At 41.1% G+C, this 23,350-nt stretch overlaps 2 protein-coding genes and 1 pseudogene across 3 annotated transcripts; all 3 read right to left on the reverse strand.

Annotated features, from left to right (window-relative positions):
- Window positions 1-206: 206 nt before the first annotated feature.
- Window positions 207-22,867, reverse strand: LOC146463488 (uncharacterized). The gene is made up of 13 exons (XM_085084382.1): window positions 22,697-22,867; window positions 21,396-21,462; window positions 20,828-20,879; window positions 18,579-19,809; window positions 17,923-18,015; window positions 17,607-17,705; window positions 14,095-14,187; window positions 10,546-10,626; window positions 10,053-10,312; window positions 8,525-8,786; window positions 2,389-2,481; window positions 2,112-2,204; window positions 207-322 (listed from the first exon to the last, which is right to left on the reverse strand). Exons 3-13 carry the CDS (start codon window positions 20,843-20,845, stop codon window positions 207-209), a joined length of 2,439 nt encoding a protein of 812 aa, XP_084940508.1. The 5' UTR covers window positions 20,846-20,879; window positions 21,396-21,462; window positions 22,697-22,867.
- LOC146463489 (uncharacterized) lies at window positions 3,367-8,453 on the reverse strand (annotated as a pseudogene).
- On the reverse strand, window positions 14,259-16,312 carry LOC146463490 (uncharacterized protein KIAA1958-like). 2 transcript variants are annotated; one of them, XM_085084226.1, is made up of 2 exons: window positions 16,206-16,312; window positions 14,259-15,885 (listed from the first exon to the last, which is right to left on the reverse strand). In XM_085084226.1, the coding sequence occupies exon 2, from the start codon at window positions 15,833-15,835 to the stop codon at window positions 14,627-14,629; it is 1,209 nt and encodes a 402-aa protein (XP_084940352.1). In that variant the 5' UTR covers window positions 15,836-15,885; window positions 16,206-16,312; the 3' UTR covers window positions 14,259-14,626. The 2 variants fall into 2 exon arrangements, with proteins under 2 accessions (XP_084940352.1, XP_084940351.1); XM_085084225.1 differs by having other exon boundaries at window positions 16,022-16,307.
- Window positions 22,868-23,350: the final 483 nt, after the last annotated feature.

Raw genomic sequence — 23,350 nt, forward strand, 5'->3', positions numbered from 1 at the left:
TTGTAAAAGTGAAATGTCTTTGTCCTTTGTAGTACTAATATGGCAAAATGAAATATCCACTGATCCTGCCTAATTAAGGTGAAACATCTAAACCAAGAATTAACAATGCAGTCTTCATCTTACTTAGTACTTAAATTAGCAAGTTAAAATTCATAATTTTTTTAATAAACTCAGCATGGAAAAAGTTCTTCTGAGATAATACACAACTAAAATGGAAAATTACTTTTAAAACAAGCAGTCGATGTCCTCTGTCGCTTTGGAGGATGAGTTGCATGTGAAGTAGACCTTATACCATTTCCTGAGATTTGCTTCTTGGAAGAACCTGCAACAGGAAATATTGTGTGGATTAGAAATTAAAGTAGAAAAGTGAAGGAACACTATATGTAGGACCCAAATTTGGTCAACAATATCATTGTGCCATGCATGATCAATAATTAATATGAGAGGAAACATTTCCATCCCACCATCTGCAAAAACAGTTCAGCTGACAATAAAAGTACTGTACATTCTGAACTTGCTGTTTCAATAAATTACAGTGTAACTTGGCATGGTTAAAATATCTGAATTATAGCAAAAGACTCAGCAGTAATAATAATGCAGAAAGTGCCCATTTTAGTGTAAAATACCGTGTACATTTATAATTTTTTTGCATACCAGCTTTCTAAAAGGTCAAGTAATACAGGCAACATTTACTGTTGCTTGTAAGTAAGTAAGTAAGTAAAACCTTTATTTTGACACGATGAGTATTTAAGCTATGCAGCTTGTGGGGTCGTGTAAATAATATAAAAAAATACATGAACAATAACTGTAATAAAATTGTAAAGTAAAATAAGACTTATGACTTCTTATATGTATAAACATAACATTGAAATTTACTATTTACAATAAACAAGTATTTGATAATTGATGGTATTTATAACTGCTAAAATCATAGACCTAAAAACTCCTTTTAAGGGGGATCTATTGTATAACTATATAGGCCCTAATAAAGCTTGGGTGACCTTTTAACTCCACTCATCATGCTAATTGCTTGTTAAAACGGTTGAACAGCTGATAGTATAATCAACCTAAATGGCTTTTCAGATCGCTTTTTGTTGTTTAAGCTCATTCAGATCAACAGGAATTTTTGCATGTGGCCTTGAATTCCTCAGAAAATGTTACTCTAATGTTTTATCAACCACTTTGTTTTTTGATTTGTGATAAAGACAGAAATCTTGCCTGTAATCATAAGTTTTTATTGCAAACAAAGTGAAAAGCAATGGATAAAACATTGGAGCAACATTTCCTGAAGAAATTCAAGGCCTCATTCTGTGATGTTGTGGTTCATTGACTCACTTACTATCTGCAAAACAGCCTAATGTGTTGAGCAACCAAATTGTGTAGACTGGTGCATTGATTGTAGACTGGCTGAACTCCACCAGTATATCCTAGCATCAAAACTAACAGAGATTAAGACCTGGGTGATCTCTAAATCTTTAAAGGCCCTAGTTATCGGGGATCAGTTGCACCCAAGAAAACAAAGTTCGCTGGAGTTTTGAGTTATTGAGGTTTTGAGAAATTGGGGGTAAACTTATCATGTTTGAGTGAAGCAAATCCAAAAAAGAACCTCTCAGGTTTGAAAGACAGGATTGCACTGTATTGCTGTATGTTTAGGTTTTTTTTGTTTGATGTAGCTAAATGTAATTTAGGCAAGGTTAGGCTCAAGCCAATGCAGTCAGCAGTCTTGTTTGGGGCAGTGCGAGATCTTCAGGGTGGTCCATAGGTCCCGGCAGGGCAGGTTCATGTTTCACAATATATTTAGCTCGCAATTTTGCTGATCATTGTGGATCATTTGAGTTGCGGTGAATTGTTGTGGATTCTTGCCCCTCTCAGCTCCCACCCTCATTTTGGCTTAGGGGATTCCAGGTAAGTATTGTTTGTATTGAATTTTTCAGTGTGACGGGTGATTGCAGGGTTGCCATGGATACCTCTTGGCATGCCTCAATCATGTGAGGCCCCCACTGACTTTCCAGGCAGCAGTTTCCTAAGCTCATCTATTGGCGATGAGTTTAAGTTTGTTTTGTTTTCCTTTTTCCAAAGTTCGATAATGGGTAGTTTGGCCTGTTACCTACCTTCTGTTCCACTTGTCAGATGAGTTTGAGAGGCTGTAGGGAAAGGAAGCTGACTGTAACCTGCTACTGAAGACTGACTTCCACCAGAAAAACCTTCAGAGGGGAAGAAATAAATCTTTTTGTAATATTGAGAAGCACAATACATCAACTTACAGTGATTTCAGTAAAGAACAATAATTCTTACTGCAGAGACAGCAGTCTGCAATATTTAAATCAATGCAGGAGCAAAAGGTCATAAACAGGTATAACCGATAGCTTCTTTGTGGTTCCCACCTACCTTCACTTCCACTTGTCAGATGAGTTTGAGAGGCTGCAGGGAAAGGAAGCTGACTGTAACCTGCTACTGAAGACTTACTTCCAACAGAGAAACCTTCAGAGGGGAAAATTACAATAACCAAAAATTAAATACACAACATAGCATCTCAGGAGTTCAAGTTGCAAAAGTTTGAGATCTGAGGTGCTACTTCCAAAATCCAACATCCTGAAGTCATTTGATATGAGATAAGGACTGCGAAAATTTGACATCAGTGAGTTGTGAGAATGTAACATCTGAATTGCAAAAATCTGACATTCAAGTGCAATTCTCCTAGGCCCTCATACATGTACATGTACATGTAATTACGTATATCTAAGAATTTGTGCCTCATCAGGGGTTCCAAACACACAAGACAATAATAGCATAAGGCCGCAGTTCATCAGTTTCTCATTTTTGGAACCCCTTCTAAGGCACTCACCCTGCGATGCTCTGTCTTTTTTTCTCTCAACAAAAATATTAGGGGGACTGTTATCAAAATGAAACGACAGTTACCATCAAATTTTTGAAGAGTAAGCTAGCATGAAATAATTGTTAAGAAAGTAACAACATTTTTCTTTTGTTTCTTGAAATGTAATTTATATTATTGTGGTAAAAAAAAAAATGTTTCGGATCAATCTTCATCCATCTTCAGTACAAAAAGTATAGTACAGTATAGCTAGTTAAAACATGACAATAAATATAGAGCAAACAACCAATTACAACGTGACAAGAAATTATAAATTAAAGTAAAAATATAGCTAATTATGGCGTGACAATGACAAAGGAACAACAAAAAATACATACCGAGTAGACAAACAAAACTAAATAGCTGTTATAAAAGCGATTTAGTTTTGTTAGCTTATTCAGTATGTATTTCCTGTTCAGTTCCTTTGTCATTAATAATAATTATTGTTAATTAATCACTATATTTTCACTTTTCTTGAAAACCAAAAATTAATGCCAGTCAGGAAGATAAGGCAAGAACCAAGGCACGACCAATTAGTGTAAGGCTTTAATCAAACTGGAATACAACTAGCGGCCGAGTGACAGTAACAATATGGCGGACGCCAGGCTACGAACAACAGATAACGCATGCTAACTCATAGTACCACTGACCGGTACTGGCGTGACTTCTTTTTTCCTTTTTTTTACATAGCGTGTAAGCGAGAAAACTGGAACCAAAAACATAGAGGAAAGTACATAAAAGCACTACTTAAACTCTTAAACTGACTTAAACGTCACCGATCAGTATCAAAGGCTATAGTTCAGTATCATAATCTTCAAAACGTGCAGGACGACGTCTAGTGCGAGATGATCTCCGCAGGCCAGGAGGGTCAGGGTCTGCTGGAACGACTGCCTTCTCCAAGGAGCGGTCCTCAGGGCAAGATGGCTGGGCAGCTGCGTCGTCCATAATGCGGTCAACAGGAACGGCGGGAGCAGGTGGTGTAATACAGGGAGGAGTGTTAGATAGATGCTGGGCTGAAGCAGAAATAGCATCAGGGATGTCAGGCAGCGAGGGTGGGGGGTGAGGTGTGGTATCAGGATTGTCTTCGTCATCTGAGTCATGGCCACGACACTGGCGAGGAGGATGTAAGGGATCAGCCAAGTCGGAAGGGACCTTGAAGCACTCAGTAAGTTTGACGTGGTAAGATGAGCTGCGTAATTGGGATTCAATGAACTTTTTGATATCACAGAATGGTGGATCTATGGCTACAACCAGGTAGCGGTCGCAGGCTCGAGACCTGTTCCGATCGGAATGAAGGTACACCAGGTCACCAACATCAATTACAGGAGTAGGACGCCTGCTGTGCAACGGAGCTTTGGAGCGCTCACTGTGGGGGTGGTTGGATAGACGCTGCTCGTGCTGGAGGGCAATTAAATGGTTGTCGGAAAGGGGTAACTGCTGGTTTGAAAACTGGTCCCGCTGTGTCCACAGTTCTCGCGAGGATAGGCCACGTGAACGGATACGAGAGTTCAAGGCAGAAGTGGCTACGGCGAGAGTGAGGGGAGAAACGGCACCGCCTAAAGGCTCCTGGCGGAGAAGTTCCGTTTCCAACTTCTGGACTGCACTCTCAGCTACGGGATTCTTGTTGGGATTTTTGGCCTGACCAAGCTCAATTGTAATTCTATGCCTCTTTCAGAGAGGGTCATTAACGACAGCCTTAAAGCCAGGGGCAGGGTCAGTACGGATCACACCAGGTGGGCCATCCATAGGGCGCAGATCTAAGCAGAGCTTTACAATGGCGTCGCATAACGTTTGATGATGCTCGTCTTCAAGAGATACAGTGGAAGTGTAAGAGGTCACAGTCTCGCGGAGGACAAAGATGAGCTGGCGAGAGCGTTAATGACGTCTGCGGCAAAGGACCGACCAATAGCGTCGGGAGGAGAGGAAGTGGACTGGTCAATACGTGCGGTTGGAGAGCTGCGGATTGCTGCACAGGAGTGGCACCCATCAGAAACACGAGAGACAGCCTTGTCCAGATCGAGAGCGTATAGATAGCGTTTGACGACCATTTTCAACTGGTGACAGGACAGGTGGTTGAGTTGTATGTGGAGGGCAGTCAAAAGGCCGTCCAAAGCTTGGCGTGGGACAACGATGCACTCTCTAGACGGTGACAAGGGTTCATGACACCGCACAACAAGGAGGCCATCATCTGCAACTGACGCAACTTGTAAATAACATTTGACGTCCTTTATGTTTGTGAGCTTTTTGCACGGTCTCATACCCTGGATGAGGTGAGCGTGGGTGCGGCGTAGATCTGGGCACTCAGACTGAACGGTCACCTAGGCAGGTTGGCTGGTAAAGGGAAGGCGAACATTGCCTTGGAGGATATCTTGAACAGACACGGCTCGGACAACAGAGTCTCTGAAATGAAAAATGAAAGAGCACACCTGACAGGTCTCGCTGTCACAGGCGGCGGCGTTTCGGCTTGCGAAGTCTGATGGGAGGATTGCAGCGCTTGGTAACGACTCATGACAGACAAGAAGGTGGAGACGCAGGAGCTGGCAGAGAACTCACCGCGACAGAGCTTCTCATAGGCTTGAACGCAAGGCTTACTGTCAGTAAGAATGCAGGCCTTTCTGACGGACTAGATAAGATACGGGCTGAAGTGCTTAGTTCGCACAGAAGCCACGTTGTTTGGGAGCCCCGTAACTTGGCGCTGAAGAAGCCAGAGACACAAAACTTATCTCCGTGCGTTATGTAGAGGGTGGCACCTATTCCAGGGTCCCGGACAGCTCCATCAGTGACAATCCATAACTGGTCCTCGTGTCTGGGTAATGTGATGGTAAGTGCAAAGGAAAGAGCATTCTGAGCACTACGGAATGCGGCCCTGAGATCATCAATCCAGTGAATAGATTCCTGAGAAGGACAACCGGCTGTTACAGCATCCAGTGAAGCAAGGTAACTTGAGCACCTTGGAATGACACGGGAAAGAACTTTGTACGCGCCAATGAAGGATCTCAAGCAAGCAACAGTGTTCGGCTCGGGGTACGTGGCAAGGGTGTTAAGACGGTGGGGACTGGCAGAGAGGGAGCCAGCATTCCAGATCCAGCCGAGAATAGTGGTAGTTTTGGGACTGATGATGGTCATGTGGGCAGACAATCGCAGGTTGCACTTGTGTAGGGCGTGTAGGACCCTCTTCCAGTTGTGGAGTAGCTCTTAGGGTGTGTTGCCACCGCAGTACAGATCATCAGCGATTTTGGCAACGGATCCATGTTGTAGTAGTGGGCCTAGAACGCGGCATATAACCTCTTCAAGGGCGATTTCCGATCCGGGCATACCCATAGCGGAACGAACGTAGACTCGTACTCCTTTAAACGGAGTGGCGACGCCGCAATACTTCATGGACTCTTTAGCCAAAGGTATTTGGTAAAAGGCACTTGCCAGGTATGTGACGATGATATAAGACCACTGGGCGAAGCGGCGCAAGGTGGAGTCCACGTCAGGCAGCAAGGATGTTGGGGAAAGAAGGGTTCAGGTATTCTACAGTGATACCAACATCTTCAGGGCGCTGGAAGACACCAAGCTGCTCTAGGTGGTCGAACTTCTCTTGGAGTTCCACGAGCTTATCGCGGGCATATTAGGGGAGGCGGCCTTTCTGCTGTGGGGGCTCGACAGGACCCATGTTGACCTTTGCTTGGTAAGGACCTGCGGATCCATTGTAACCTGGGAACTGAGGGTCAAATACGGAGTCGCACTCACTGAGCAGAGATTGGAAGTTGGCTCTGACAGCCTCAGGGAGAATGCGGTCTGGGTCTACCTGGACGGATGCAGAGTGGCTAGCGTGAGAGGGAGGTAACGGATGCTGAGTAGGAGGCTGACTTGTCGGTGGCTCCTCTTTTGGTTCGAAGACAGGGGTGACCTGGCAGAAGTGTTTGTGACGCTTAAGCGTTCGAGGTTCGGTTGACAGGTTTGGTATGCGGATTGCCCGCACAACACTGGAAACGATACCGGGTTGCGCCAGGACAGCAACGTCATTGGCCTCCATGAAAGGGGTACCAGCAAGCACTGCGACCTCAAGATACTCGACGACAAGTCCCTCGATTGTAAAGTCTGTGTTTTCGGGGGGCAAGGATGTCCATATCTCTCCGACCACCTGAAGCTGGGAAGAGCCATCTGCCTGCTGGATGGACTGAGCACTTGATATAACTGGACACCCAAGACGCTTCGCGGTGGAGTGACGGATCATATTTCCAGTTGCTTCGCTGTCAATGGTGATACGTACAACACGGTGACCATGAAAGACATCCACATAAGGAGATTGACGGGTCTGGACACGGTAGGCAACAACCTCAGGGGTAGGCAAAGTGGTTTCATGACAGGGTGGATCAGGATCAAGGTCGTAGGTGGTGTCTTCCTCATCGTCCAGTATGCCGACGATCTGTCTCGCTTTTACCATGAAGCACCTGTCGTTGTCAGGGAGGAAGGTACACTGATTGAGGAAATGGTTGGTGTTAGAGCTAGCGGCTTGCTTGCATAAGGGACAGACCTTGTCCTGACGGGGCGGTCTGGTGCGGATCTTAGGGTCACTCCTGCCGCCCGGACGGGGGCGACGAAAATCATCTGCTACCGCAGCACGTAGAATCTTAGCATCATCTGAAGCGCGGATTTCCTCGAGGAGAGAGCTAAGTGCCTGAGAGAACTCGGGTTTAATTGAGGCAAGGGTGCGAGACCTCAACTCCGTGCCGTAACGTTGCTTGACTAAACGAGGGAGACTGGGGTAAATGAGTCGCAATCAAGTAAGAATGACAAAGTTTTCTAGGGTAGGGGTTAGTTCCTCATCCTCTGTAACATGTTCGCCGTGGTAAGTTAAACCGTTAGCACGTAGTAAGGAATCTTCCACAAAAGCCATGAGGCGTTGATACAGATCCTCAGGGCCCTCATCCGCTGCGAGGTGTACGTCAGAAAAATTGATAAATTGTGCGCCGGAGGCTTGGAAACCAAAGTGCTGGCGAATAGTTTGCCAGATGTATTCGAGTGACGTTGAATTTTTCACCAAAGTGCTTCGGGAAATGATAGGGCAGTAATTCGCAATCTGACCGAGCATCAGCTCGAGAAAGTTGACTTTTTGTCGAGCGGTGAGGCGTCGAGCAAGAGGTATGGAATCACCATCGGCTTCGAGTCCTTGAAGTGGTTGGGCTTTGGTCTTTTTCAACCATTGAACGCCATCGGCTGGGAAGGGAGCGAAGTTGCTGTCCAATGATAATGTGTAAATTCTCGAAGCTATTAATAGTTTCCACCTTGGAAAGGCACCACTGTTTCGGTGCGCGGTGAGAAGATGCCATTACATACAAGGTAAAACTCCGGGACGTGTTTTCACAGTGAAGGATACACTGTTTTGGTTGCTGCGGTCGAGGCTTAAAAGTGACTTTGTACGGTAAAAAGGTGAGGCTTGGGTTGAACCGACCGCTGCCACCACGCCAGTTAGGAAGATAAGGCAAGAATCAAGGCACGACCAATTAGTGTAAGGCTTTAATCAAACTGGAATACAACTAGCGGCCTAGTAACAGTAACAATATGGCGGACGCCAGGCTACGAACAACAGCTAACGCATGTTAACTCATAGTACCGCTGACCGGTACTGGCGTAATGTAAGTCCATATTAACTTCCTCTACCTGTTTTGGGTCGCAGGCTGACATAGTGATGTTCATGCAGGTGTCCCAATACAAGCTGGCTGCTGCTGCTAACATCATGTTCTGGGTGGATAGTTAAGTCATGTGACAGACTGCTGATCACGTGAATGCATGTTTTAAAGCAGTTTGCTGCAGCATGGAGAATGACGTGGTCACCCCATGTCCCATCTGCTGCCATGTTTCTTAGGTAATCAGGCCACGACTGATGTCCATGTACAAAGTTAATCAGTTCTGTCCCATCTTGCTGCAAGAGAAGAACAAAACAATTAACAAAAAATGTCAAAGTACATTGTGCCACTTCATCCAATGATCAACTGGAGGGTAAAGCTTTTCACTAAATTGGCCAGTGCACCGATCCGCAACAAACCAAATTATACCGAAACATGTTAACTGTTTCATAATTGAATAACTGAAGCACTGGATATAATGCACTTTCAGAGCTTTGCTTCGCTTTAATATCATGCAGCCTTTAAGTAATGTACCAACTGTCCAAGAAAATTAGCAACCATAATTTTAAGAATTTGACTTCTGCCTTCTCTTGCAAAATGACAATTAAGTTTTATCTTGATAGAGGAATTTTTCAGTCAGTGACATGTGCAAGCATATTGTACTCAGAACAAGAAAATCTGAATTCTCCCCCCTAACGGAGTTGAACCTTTGACCTTCCATTTGGATGTTATAGCACTCAGCTACAGGAGACTTGTGGGAGCTTAGACCATTAAACTACATTCATGCAGTGACAAACATCTGCATACATGTACATGTACTTCTAGGATTTGAATGTGATATTGTGTTTGTTGTGATGAATTCATGAGAGAGGTATATTTTTTGTTCAGCCATTTTGGGATACCGTAATTATTCGAATAAACACCTCCCTCGAACAAACGACGCCCCAGAATAAACGCCGCAGGGAGAAGCAAAACTATCATTAAATGCCGCCCTCAAATAAACGCCGCGATCTTTCTCGACATTGCGGCATTTATTCGAAACATAAAAACAAAAGACAACATTCAATCTAAACCAGTCGTGAAAATTTATTTTTCTCGATTGTAGTGTTATTCAGTTCAAAGTGGCTATACTTCATAGCTTTGCTGCTTAGCTCTCTCTCTCTAGATCTTCTGCGATGCGCAATTCCGTGGTAACAGCCGAGAATCTTGCCGGTACAACTAGTCCAATTTCTCTCTTTCTTTTGCCACTGACTTTCGCAAATAAGTTGTTCTCAGTGTTTGTGCGTAGGAAGTTATTCAATAAGTGCAACAGACGTTTAAATGACACAAAAAATTCACAGTTTTTGTTACAAGGTTTGCAATAAACGCCACCCTCTAATAAACAGCGACCTCAAACAAACGCCGCATCTTAAGTGCCAAAAATTTAATAAACGCTGGAGCATTTATTCGAACAAATACGGTGCTCGAAAAAGAAACTCCTACCTGTCCCATTTTATTGCTTTGCTGGATTGTTTCACCAAAAAATGAAACTCACTTGTTAGACACTACCAATACTAACTTACCAGTGTAGGGTTCTCCTTGAGGTATTGGACTATGTGTTGCCTCAATGCTTCATGAGAGATTTGGATTCCTTTCACCAGGTCCAGTTGTTCTGATAATGCATAAAACATGCAATTCCCTGCTCCTCTGTTTTCAGAAATTCTGAAGCCTTTGTCTGAAGCAATTTTCTTTAACCCCTCAAGAAGTTGTGTCTGGCCAATGATCTTGTCTGCATCATATTGCATTTGCTCAAGACCACGGAAAATTTGTTCAGCTGTCATAACTAAAACCACCAATAAAAGGAATAACAAGTGTATTTCCAAGAATCCTATAATTATAATTATAATTATAATTATATACAGGCTGTAGAGTATACAAGTATCAAAAATCTAAATATTATTTAACAAGGCAACAAGACATGCAGTACGTAGCTAACAGTTTTTGCAAATGTTACATGTACATGTTGGCAAATTGTTGTTAGTGATACTTGTCATTAAAATAGTAATTCCCACCAACCTTCTGGTCCACTTCTCAAATGAGTTTGGGAAGGAAGCTGACTATAACCTGCTACTGAAGACTGACCTCCGCCAGAAAAACCTGCAGAGGGGAATGAATAATTTGGTAACATTAAGAAGAACTATACGCCAACAGTCTATTTCAGTAAAGAACAATTGCACAGCAGTCTGCAACATTTTCATTTATAAATACAAGAAAAAAGGTCATAAACGTGCATCAAAAAGCTTATTGTTTAAAATGGATTTTTGCAGATGCTACCTGATAGGTTCCTCATAATTGAAGGTCTGAGGGCATAACCGACTTATGTCGAATTTTAGCGCGGCTTTCGATTTCGCACGGATTTGTCCGAATTTTGGCTCTCCCTGGTTTGGAAAACATTTCGCGGTTTTACAATCGTGGACAAAACTCCTTGAGAAAACCAAACACGAACAGAACAAAAACCACTTGCTTACTTCTCCCTCCCACCCCCTCCCCCTATGCAATGAGAACCGAACACAGACAGCCAAAAAACCACTCACTTACTGTTTCTCCCTTCATAATTCTACAACAGTTACTTCTCCCTTCCCCCCTCCCCCTTATGCAATGTTGATGTGGGAAGTGATGCTTGCCAGGAAACTGTTCGTGACCCAAAAGACAACATTGAGTCAGGGGGAGGGGGAGGGGGAGGGGTATTTGATAGTTTGCTTGTCTACAAGTGAACGTGCTTGGAAGGCAAGTTTTTCATAGGTTTTGTCCACGTCAGACTCGTTTTCCAAATTATCAGTAGGCTAAAAGTTTCCACTGTCCACGAGCCGTGTTTAGTCGCACCAGTTGTTGTTTCTATAAGTAACGTTTGAGATGATATCATGGTTTGCTTTTGCGGGTTGTAACAAGCCCAAAATAGACCAAGGCAGTCAGGATAAACAACTTGCGTATCGTACTAGCTAGTTGGTTTCGCTTTTGTTTGGTGAAGTTTGTAAACGCACCGACATCTATGGATCTTTTGAAAAGTTATGAAATTGAGGAATGCAGTTCACAGGAACTGGTGGAAATGTTGTCCAAAGAATCCCTCCTTGGTAGTGATGACTGTGCCGTGATGAATTTTTCAATTCGATTATCAAATCCCGCGGGAGCATCAGAGACAAATCCCGCCATGTGCAAGGTGTTTTGCAAGCCTTAGTTGTGGTTTGCCAGGCTTGAAATTCGGTATGTAACGATTAACTTGACAATTTCAAGGCAATGATTCAATAAAAGTACGATTAACATAGATTTTCAACGGTTAACACCGACTGCTCATAAAAAAGAATAGATAGTCTTTACCTTTAATTAGAACTGCCGTTAATCGTTGTTAATCGTTGAAATGGCTACATGTCTTCCTGTTAATCGTGTAGAATGCTAGTATTTTGCGTTATGAAGAGTGATATGTCGACAAACGGGACAAAGCTGGATTTTACGCCAGGAAATGGACACATTTTCTCTTGGAGGATGTAACTGTTTACATTTCGGACATTCCTGTCACGTACGTAGTAGTTTGTAACAGAGTCAAATAAAAGCGTGACAGCATTCTTTTCGTTGCTCCCGCGAAAAACACCGCTTTCGTGTGCCGTGTTTCAAAGACAACGAGTGTATATTGAATACAAGTATTTAATCTTCAGTGCATTGTCCTTTTGGTCATCCAGTGTCTATAATGTTACCGATATATCTTTACAAGATGGTAACATTTCTCAATGGCATTAATACGAAACACAAAACGGCGTGAAAAAATACTGGACAATGGTTTTCAATCGAATTGCGGTTCACATGCAAACGTTTGTACAAATCCCAGCTACATCGAAAAACGGGCTGAAATTCGACATAAGTCGGTTATGCTCCCAGCCCTTCATTATTCAATACATGAATATTATATTTATATATTCATTTGCTCAACCCCGTAGGGAATAGCTCATATGAAGGTCTGAGGGCATAACCGACTTATGTCGAATTTTAGCGCGGCTTTCGATTTCGCACGGATTTGTCCGAATTTTGGCTCTCCCTGGTTTGGAAAACATTTCGCGGTTTTACAATCGTGGACAAAACTCCTTGAGAAAACCAAACACGAACAGAACAAAAACCACTTGCTTACTTCTCCCTCCCACCCCCTCCCCCTATGCAATGAGAACCGAACACAGACAGCCAAAAAACCACTCACTTACTGTTTCTCCCTTCATAATTCTACAACAGTTACTTCTCCCTTCCCCCCTCCCCCTTATGCAATGTTGATGTGGGAAGTGATGCTTGCCAGGAAACTGTTCGTGACCCAAAAGACAACATTGAGTCAGGGGGAGGGGGAGGGGGAGGGGTATTTGGTAGTTTGCTTGTCTACAAGTGAACGCGCTTGGAAGGCAAGTTTTTGATAGGTTTTGTCCACGTCAGACTCGTTTTCCAAATTATCGGTAGGCTAAAAGTTTCCACTGTCCACGAGCCGTGTTTAGTTGCACCAGTTGTTGTTTCTATAAGTAACGTTTGAGATGATATCATGGTTTGCTTTTGCGAGTTGTAACAAGCCCAAAATAGACCAAGGCAGTCGGGATAAACAACTTGCGTATCGTACTGGCTAGTTGGTTTCGCTTTTGTTTGGTGAAGTTTGTAAACGCACCGACATCTATGGATCTTTTGAAAAGTTATGAAATTGAGGAATGCAGTTCACAGGAACTGGTGGAAATGTTGTCCAAAGAATCCCTCCTTGGTAGTGATGACTGTGCCGTGATGAATTTTTCAATTTGATTATCAAATCCCGTGGGAGCATCAGAGACAAATCCCGCCATGTGCAAGGTGTTTTGCAAGCCTTAGTTGTAGTTTGCCAGGCTTGAAATTCGGTACGTAACGATTAACTTGACAATTTCAAGGCAATGATTCAATAAAAGTACGATTAACATAGATTTTCAACGGTTAACACCGACTGCTCATAAAAAAGAATAGATAGTCTTTACCTTTAATTAGAACTGCCGTTAATCGTTGTTAATCGTTGTTAATCGTTGAAATGGCTACATGTCTTCCTGTTAATCGTGTAGAATGCTAGTATTTTGTGTTATGAAGAGTGATATGTCGACAAACGGGACAAAGCTGGATTTTACGCCAGGAAATGGACACATTTTCTCTTAGAGGATGTAACTGTTTACATTTCGGACATTCCTGTCACGTACGTAGTAGTTTGTAACAGAATCAAATAAAAGCGTGACAGCATTCTTTTCGTTGCTCCCGCGAAAAACACCGCTTTCGTGTGCCGTGTTTCAAAGACAACGAGTGTATATTGAATACAAGTATTTAATCCTCAGTGCATTGTCCTTTTGGTCATCCAGTGTCTATAATGTTACCGATATATCTTTACAAGATGGTAACATTTCTCAATGGCATTAATACGAAACACAAAGCGGCGTGAAAAAATACTGGACAATGGTTTTCAGTCGAATTGCGGTTCACATGCAAACGTTTGCACAAATCCCAGCTACATCGAAAAACGGGCTGAAATTCGACATAAGTCAGTTATGCTCCCAGCCCTTCAATTGTTTTGATTAAGTGATTCCCACCTACCTTCAATTCTACTTCTCAGATGAGTTTGAGAGGCTGCAGGGAAAGGAAGCTGACTGTAACCTGCTACTGAAGACTGACTTCCAACAGAAAAACCTGCAGAGGGGAAAATAATGAATAATAATAAATAATAAATAATAACATGCTATGTTGGCTAATTAACAATTATTCCACGAGCGCGCGTTGGATATGAGATGGTAAATAGCCAACGAGGCGCGCAGTGCCGAGTTGGCTATAATCATCTCATATCCAACAAGCGCGAGTGGAATAATTGTTTTATTAATAACGCCCCCAAGATGAGACAAATCTTCCCGAATTTATTTTGTAAGAAAAAACCGGATGTTACAATATACAGATAATTTCCGGTTTAACTCATTTCATGACATGTCACATGTCTATCAACTGAACTGTCAAATCCTGCGCGCGTTGTTCTGAATGAATTATAAAACGCGACGATCAAAATGCATCAAGTTTGTCAAATTTTCGCTGCTTGAATAAGTGAAAAAATTTTCTGTTAATGTTTACAATACACAGTTTAACCGCATCCGCTAAAATTATTGTGAACTTGCACGTTGGTGCAGTTGTAAAAGTTAAACTGCGGAGGAAAGCGATGCAGCCCTTGCTCGCCATGTGCGTAGTTGTCATGCATGTTGTTGGAAACCGCCACTTGATTATGCTGGACGAGAACTGACGCTGGGGATGCTTGAATTGCCGTGGTAGATGAGCTTGTAGCCTGTAAATCCAGCTGCCGTCCTGCTGTGTTTTCTTTGTCAGTTGAAGTGGCTTCGTGGCCGTGAAGGAACGAACTGAGCGCTTCCGACATCTTCTTTTGCTGGTCGAGGGAAGGTCGATTGTTGTAGCTTTCGATTGAATGGTCGGACTTGTGGCCGGTGACTGATTTAATGTGCCTCGTCTCACAGTTGTTGTCAGAAAGGATGGTCACCGAAGTTGCCCTGAGGCAATGATTCGTGAGGTGAGGCTGGATCCCTGCTCGAGAGCTCATTAATTTCAACATCGAATCTAGAATGTTCACTCCAAGAGGCGAATTGCAGTACCACACTTTATCTTCGTCAGGATTAAAGCTTCTTGCTTTTTCCCGTGGACGCTGAAAAAGGCAATCTAACTTAGGATTCAAGTGGGACAAGTAATTTTTTATGGTGTTCACCGGGCATTTGGCAGATTCTGGTACAGACAATATTTTCGCGTCCGACTCATCTTCGGAATCGGAAAGGCCACCTTGATGATTTTTCGTCGCTGGCAACAAGCCGGGAAACTCTCTGTTAAGCTCAAGATACTCTTCTCCTTGTGGAGTAGCTCTGAGGGCAAGCATGGCAGGTTTCATATTTCGCTGATTTTCTCTGCCACGTCTTCCGAAGTATATGCCAAGGTAGAACCACGCTGTTCTTTGAAGCTGTGCTGGATCTTTCGTGTCTGCCGGACCAAGTTCACCGCTTTGGAAGAGCTTCTCAACTTGCTTTTTCGAGATGGCCTTTTTATGCACAACACCACTAATTTTTCCAGACTTTCTCAGTTCCTTGACAAATGCGTCTAAGATCTTGTTTGCTTCGGTAAAAGCAGGGTCGACAATGATAGAAAACTGTTTGGAGTGTGGAGGCATGCGAAGATACCTGTCAATGGCTGCACGAATTGCCTTCAAGGAAGATGACTTGTAAAACTGACCGTCTTGTTTTCTTGCTGATGTATAAAAACTTTTAAGGCAAGCATTGAGTTCCTCTTTACGCATTTCTTCGATTGGTGTAACACTAAATTTGTTCCCAGAAGTCAAAAGCCAGTCTGAAAAGGTTAGTTAAATGTAACCAATTAATTTAATTAATTTGTAAATTGTCTCAACTTGCATTGTTTTGCTTCGCATTATTAAACTATAAACACAGATGCTTAAATTGTCAAAATAAAGTTTTGAAGTTGCTACCTTGAAATATTTTCATGCCATACTTTGTGGCTTTCTTTGTGCTTCCTGGTGTTGCGTTTTGTAACAGTTCAAGGACTTCTTTTTCATTTAACTCCGGCGCGAAGCGATTTTCGCCGGCCGCCATTGTTTCCTCAGAAAATTTTTTTTAGCTCCCTTTTAATTTTAAGCTGACGCGTACACTTACCATATTTGTAGGTTATGGTATATTAGCTCATATACCATGATAGCTAAGCCAATGAAAAGTCTTGAATTGCATTATCCAATGATTCAGTTTTTAATAATTTTGCTTATTACAATTATTGTAATAAGCAAAATTAGCCAACATAGCATTTTAGGAGTGTAAAGATACACAGTGCTTGCATGAAGCAGCAACATCTCAATAATAAACAGTGCTGTACAAAATGTACTGGACTTTATTAGCATCTCAGACCACAATCAGCAGACCAATGCATTGACATTCTTTACTAATTGAAATCAATTTAAGCATGCAGTAAATAATATAAGGAGACCTGCACAGCCATCAGACATACAATGTATGGACTGCATTATCAACATGATAATAATAATTATTTAAAGGCATGGTGAGAATAGAAATACATGTATCTCCTGTAGCACTAATAGGGCGCTTTCCATTCAACGAAATTTTCAAAAATTTCAGGTGGAAATCGAATGAAACAGGATCTTTTCCAGAAAAATTTTTCGAAAATTTAGGACAACCTTTTCAGTGTTCCCGAAAAGTGGAAATTTCGGTATTTTCGAAAATTCTCGTGTTTTATTCAAAACACATATAAACGGCGTCAAGAGGCCTGAGGCAAAAACTGACCACGTGACAACTGAGTATAAGCCCGTTCCATTTGAGACCGAAATTTCCGAAAATTCAAACCGAAAATTTTTGGTGAATGGAAAGCACCCATAATAATATTAATGAGAAATCCAGATATTCAATGGATAAATTTGCATGATTTTCTAGATGCCGACTCTCCTTTCTGTGATCATTTCATGAATTGAACTCTCCTTTAGAGACTGAAGACTGACTTCCACCAGAAAAACCTTTAGAGGGGAAAATTGCAATTATAACAAAATTACACAACATAGCACTTTTATTTTCAGAGTGGATGTACAACAAGACAGCAGCATGCAGCAGGTACACAAATACAAGGAGAAAAAGCCACATACACGTAAGTACACCACTTGCATAAAAAAAATATTGTTTAACGATCGACACACCAAGGCAGCTGACAATTGAAGGGCTGAGAGCATATAATCACCCAAAGGACTTTTCAGATCACTTTTTCTTGTTTTAGCTCAGATTCACCGGGGTTTTGTGGCCTTTAATTCCTTAAGGAAACTTTGCTCAATGTTTTATCTGCTGCTTTGCTGCACAATTTACAAAGCAGCAGGTACAACATTGGAGCATCATTCCCTGAACGAATTCAAGACCACATGCGAAAATTGCAGCCAATCTTAACCTAAACAACAAAAAGTGATCTCAAAAGTCATTTGGGTTGATTATGCTGTCAGCCCCTCAATTTTTGCAAATATTATTAATAACGTTGATGGAATAAAACTAAATGTTTACACCTACTTTCAGTTCCACTTCTTAGATGAGTCTGAGACGTGACAGGGAAGGTGACAGGAAGCTGACTGTAACCTGCTACTGAAGAGTGACTTCCAACAGAATAACCTTTAAAGGAGAAAATTGTGATATTAAGGTGGAACTATACATCACCAGTGATTTCAGTAAAAAAAAAAATTCCACAGATAGCTGGCAGTCTTCAACACTTATAAATGCAGGAACAAAGGTCATAAACATACATCAAAAAGCTTATTGTTTAATGATTTTTGCAGATGCTACCTGACAGCTTCCTTGTAACTGTTTTGAGAAAGTGATTCATGCTAACCTTCTGTTCCACTTGTCAGATGAGTTTGAGAGGCTGCAGGGAAAGGAAGCTGACTGTAACCTGCTACTGAAGACTGACTTCCATCAGAAAAACCTTCAGAGGGAAAAATTGTAATGAGCAAAATTATACAACATGGCATCTTAGGAGTGTAAAGATACACAGTGCTTGAATCAGTAACATCAACATACAGTGATGTACATCATGTATTGGCCTTTATTAGTACATTATACCCCAGACCACTATCACAGACCATTGCATTATTATTCTTTACCAATTCAAAGCATGCAATAATATGGGGATGCTAATGTCAACGCTCCATCCAACATCCAAGTTGTGAAAATTTGTCTTCTGAGTTTACGTTGTTACTTCCAAAATCCAACATCCAAGTTGTTTGATCTGATATTAATTAGGTTGTGAAAATTTGACATCTGGCTGAGTTGTGAGAATGTGACATCTGAGTTGCAAAACTCTGGCATTCAAGTGCAACCCTTTGAAGCCCTGATCACACATGTAAGTCTCATACGTTAAGCTAACAGTAAAGTTTTGTCAGTAAACAATACTTGGGAGGCACCTTCACCTAGAAGGACTTTGTAAATCTGGTCTTTTTTATCCCACAGGGAACATCAGCCATTATTAATGCAACAAAGGAATTTTACCTGAAATGATGCTCATCATTCTTTGCACAAGTAACCTGCACTGCTCCTCCCAGCTGTAAACCTTTGCATACTCTTCACAGATAGACTTCATTTCCACAAGTCGTACATTTCTTCTTTTCTGACGGACACTCCTGATTGCCTTGGCCCACTCTTTAGGATCGTCTGAATCTACTACACAGTTTGAACCATGAGGCACATTCTTAAGAGCTTCTCCGAGACCAGAGTTACCACTTACAAGCACAGGCAGACCAGCAGATAGAGCTTCAAGAGCAGGCAGACCAAACCCCTCCGATCTTGATGGCATTATGGCAAGATCTACCTCACAAAACTGCTCAGCCAACTGCTCTCTTTCTTTGAAACCACGTACAACAAGTTGATCACGGGAAATGCCTTGCTGGAGCAACATTTCTGCTACTTGCTGCTCTCTTCCACTTTGTACTCCTACAACCTTCAGTTTGTAGGGTTGTGGCATGTCTTTCAACTTTGCAATTGCCTGAGCAGCAATGTCATAACCTTTCAGCTGCAAGTCTTCACTGTCACCATTCCCTAACAACAGAACAGAAAATGTTCTTCTTTCCTTTGAAGCTTGCTTTACATCAGCAAACTCAGAGAAGATGCCTGGGGTGAGGTTGACAACATTTTGATCTTTCTGAAAGGGACGCAGATATCCTGAGAAAGCTTCCTCCAGCTTGGGTCCAACTGCTACAACTTGATCAGACAATTCACAGAGTTTAACTTCTAACTTGTGCTTTTCCTCTCCTTTAGAAACAGCATCTGCATCATTTTTGAACATTCCAAGTTCTTCAGGGTCAGTATGGACGACCTGAATCCATTTACAATCATGGTGGCGTTTTATCAGTTGCACTTGTTTTCCAAGTTGGTCTCCATGTCCAATCACACAGTCCACAGCATGATGAGCTGGTAGAGAGGACAACCAAAGATCTGGATGTATACCATGCAGTTCTTCTGCCTCAATGAGATGGACATTGTGACTAGCAGCAACTTTTTTATCCTCTTCACTGCATTCAGGGAGATAGACACTGACTTGCACATCAGGGAACTTTGCCAACTGAATGGCAAGCTCTCTATTGATGGTTGACACACCTCCTTTTGTTGACCTCCATTCACTGCTTAGAAGAGTCACCTTCAATGTTCTTCTGGAGGACAAACTTGGGGCTTCCTCTTTATGAACTTCCTGTGATGTAGAGGCTATGTTGAGGATGGAGGACTCCTACAAATTAAAAAAAAAAAAAAAAAATAGGAAATTGATGTACTCAGGATGAGCTGCCAGCAGTGTGCTTCCTAATTCTCAACTCAATTAATTAGTTATTAGGCCAAGGGTTAATACAGTCTGTAAGCAAAGAAAATAGGGCAAATTATTATCAATATCAAGATATCCATTTTCTGCTTTGAGAAAACAGTATTTTGCTCAGACTTTGAAGCGAGGAGGTAAAACTTGACTTGCAGTTATAAATTAAAACTTTCTGGAATTTTAGAATGTCTTCTGGAAATATGCAAAAAAATAAAAAACAAATCCACTGATCCCTTTAAAATTGACGCACTCCACCTTCACATTCAAAATCAACTAATTCTCTTCATGAATGTCTGCATGAGATTGGCTGATCAGCCAGGAGTCACAACATGAATTTGAGAATTTACTGAAAGTTTGGGATTTGGGGAAAATAATGGCATTAAATGAACAGCATATAGTTGTATGTGTTCAGTGCAATGTGCTAGCTCACATCTGTAACTGAGATTGCACAGATTATTGTATTTTGTGTTACATCAAAACTAACTACTGTGTGTAAGGTTATAAAACAAACTAAAGGATTTTTAACATTTCTATTAATACTACATGTACAGATCAGTCATAAACTTGTTGCAGTAAATCTATGTCAACCTTTACCTGTCACTTTCCCTGTAATTCTGTAAAAAGTTATGTTCATTGAAACTGCATGATTAAAAACATCATAAGTTTACTATTCAAAATCCATTTTCATAAAATCTCCTTCAGAGCACACTAAAGCAAACCAAGCTGTTTATGTATGAAATTCAAATTACTGTAACGTAGTTTCTATAACAAGCTGAATTCAACTTTAATTTTTTAATTGACAATTATTATTGTTGTAATTTAAATAAATTATTATTACTTTACACCACCAGAGTTCATTCTCACATCCAGAAGCATTTAAGCTTACAGCTCATCATAATAGACATGGCAAGTTTTCTAATAAAGTCAAAGATAATACCTTTGATAGCCTTGACATCACAGGAAGCCTTTAATCTTGTTGATTACTGAAACTGAAAAAAAAAAAAAAAGAAACTCAAACTTTTAGTAAGAACTGTGGTTGGGAAATTAAAAAAGAAACTATTAAAAAGTAAAAATTGATCCACAGAAACAAACATGAGAGGGAGACGGGGAGAACTCTAATTAGGTTAACTAAACTGTTTTTTTTTTTCCCCATACTTAAAACAAACAGAGATAGTGGCCACAAATACAGTCAAATAGCTTAGCACAGGTTTTAAAACATATACTACTGTTGTCTTGAAATCTCACAAGGTTTATTTAGAAAACACAACAAAAGCTTACAAAGGCCATTAGGTGAAAGCACATGGCTCTCCTATAATACACCACTGCGCATGTACCGAGTGTTACTAGGCAACAATGAAATGTAATAACACCGCTGAATATCATGACAACTGTCCTTTAGTTTCCTCTTCACAGATGCATTGACTAAAATTCAGACTTCTCTACCATCCTTACAACAACACTAAATAATATTCATATAAATTACTGGTATCAATGTTCTAGCTTACCAAATCATACTCCAAGAACATTTGCACATCTTGAGCCAAGGCTTTAACAATTGAACTGACAGATAAACTGAGCAAGAGTAGAACACAAATCTTATAAGGCTGATAATGTAATATTGTTTAAAATCATTTCGAGGCTTTATCATTTAGTCTAAGATCAACAAATTATGGACGCTAATGATAATTATTTTTCATGGCACACAAATTAGGCCATGCGTGTCAAGCTACATGTATGCAGATCAGGGTGACGTCTTGGGTCTAACTGCGTCTCAAGAGGTTTAATACCATATACTTTTAGAGGTGTCTAGCGTCCAAGCAATGTAGCGCATTCGGTTTAAACTGTAGATACCTAAACCCCTACATGTACGTTAAAGCTTAGAGCTGGCGATCAAACTTTACCAAGAATTTTGAAATAAAATGAATTGTCGAATTTTTCACAACCTCTTAATGCGAGCGTCCGAATCACCTTTTGAAAGCTACAAGTCAAAGTGAATTTTGTTTTTCGCTAATTTAATTTGCTCCTCAGTTTCTAAAAAAAAGTGTGTCTGCACTTGTCCGTATTCAATCGTAGTAAAAAGTTACAGAACAATTTTGAATTAGGATTTAAAAAAATGTGGAGTGCTCAGACCAAAATCACTCTCGGGGAAAAATATTTCGAAAGAAAAAATTTGCAGACACTTTTTTTTTGCTACTGTCCAAATTGGCAAACGAACAAATTCCCTCTGAGTTTTAGCTCTTTCAAGCGTCCCCTACTCCCCTTCAAGTGAAAAAATTGATTCGAGAAAACAGCGCTAAAAATTCGATAATTCGTTTTATTTCCAAATTCTTGGTGTAGTTTGATAGCCAGCTCTATAAGCTTTAATTTGATGTTGCGGTTTACATGCAGGTGTCTAAAGTTTAAACAAATAAAATTAATTTGCATATGTCCATCGACATAGCGTGCCTTATATTATATTTTTCAACGCGAACCTCATTTATCAAAGTCACGAACGAAGGTACCTCAAGTTAAACTTTATCCAAAGAAACAGTTAATAACAATATAAAACGTGTTCATGAAGTTAATAGTAAGCTAAGATCATCAATTTCAGCCAACAATCTCAATCCATGCATATGTAAGCATTAATTCCAAGGCGAAGCCGCCATGAATAACAAGACTTGATTAATCTCGAGCTTTTTCAAAACACTAAGACCCATCTTCATTGAAAGATTAACGTGGATATTGAGTCGAGGGTTTTCTGAAAGTTAAAAAACGAAACTAAAGAGAGCAAACTATACACGCTATATCCACTTTGTCGTACGCTTACCTTCGACATTGAAATTAAATTCGCCAAACAATCAGCTTCACGATCCACGGAGAAAGTTGCTCCACGAAGTTAATTCGACTCGCTACATGTTAACAACCTCGGTAAAGAAAGGTTTTCTCACCCCATGATTGCAATTTCAATAGCGAAAGTAGGAGTAAATTATGTTTTAACACGAGAACCGGAGGAAACTATTCGCTTCCTCCTTCTCGTAATTAATGCACACTTTGATGAAGGAAGGGTTTTTTTTTCCAGATTGAGCTTCGTTTTCCAAATATGGCAGTGATCTGATTTGCAGGAATGCAAAGTCGGGACAATGGACTTACGAAAAAAGGAAAGTGGAATTCTCGTGCCTTTCGTACTTGTTGTCATAATTCGGTTCGTAATACCACAGGTCACCAAAGCGTAACATAAAAGTTTGTATGGCGTTAAAATTAAATCGAAAACTAGGCAACAATATTCCTACAAAAACCCACAAAGATTATAATAAAGTCTGAAAAAGCTTACCCGCCCGGTGTGTTTTGCTGTGTTTTCAAGGCTTCTCATGCCCAGTGCTTCCAAACGCCGTTTTGAGCGGTTTATCTCTCAGCCGTTAATGTTGGTCCACGTGCATCACTGTATTATGTTAATGGAAAGGTTGGAAACTTGAAGTCGAAT

Source organism: Pavona decussata, unplaced genomic scaffold (assembly GCF_977016875.1).
Source record: "Pavona decussata unplaced genomic scaffold, jaPavDecu1.1 SCAFFOLD_175, whole genome shotgun sequence".
Classification (NCBI taxonomy): Eukaryota; Metazoa; Cnidaria; class Anthozoa; order Scleractinia; family Agariciidae; genus Pavona; species Pavona decussata.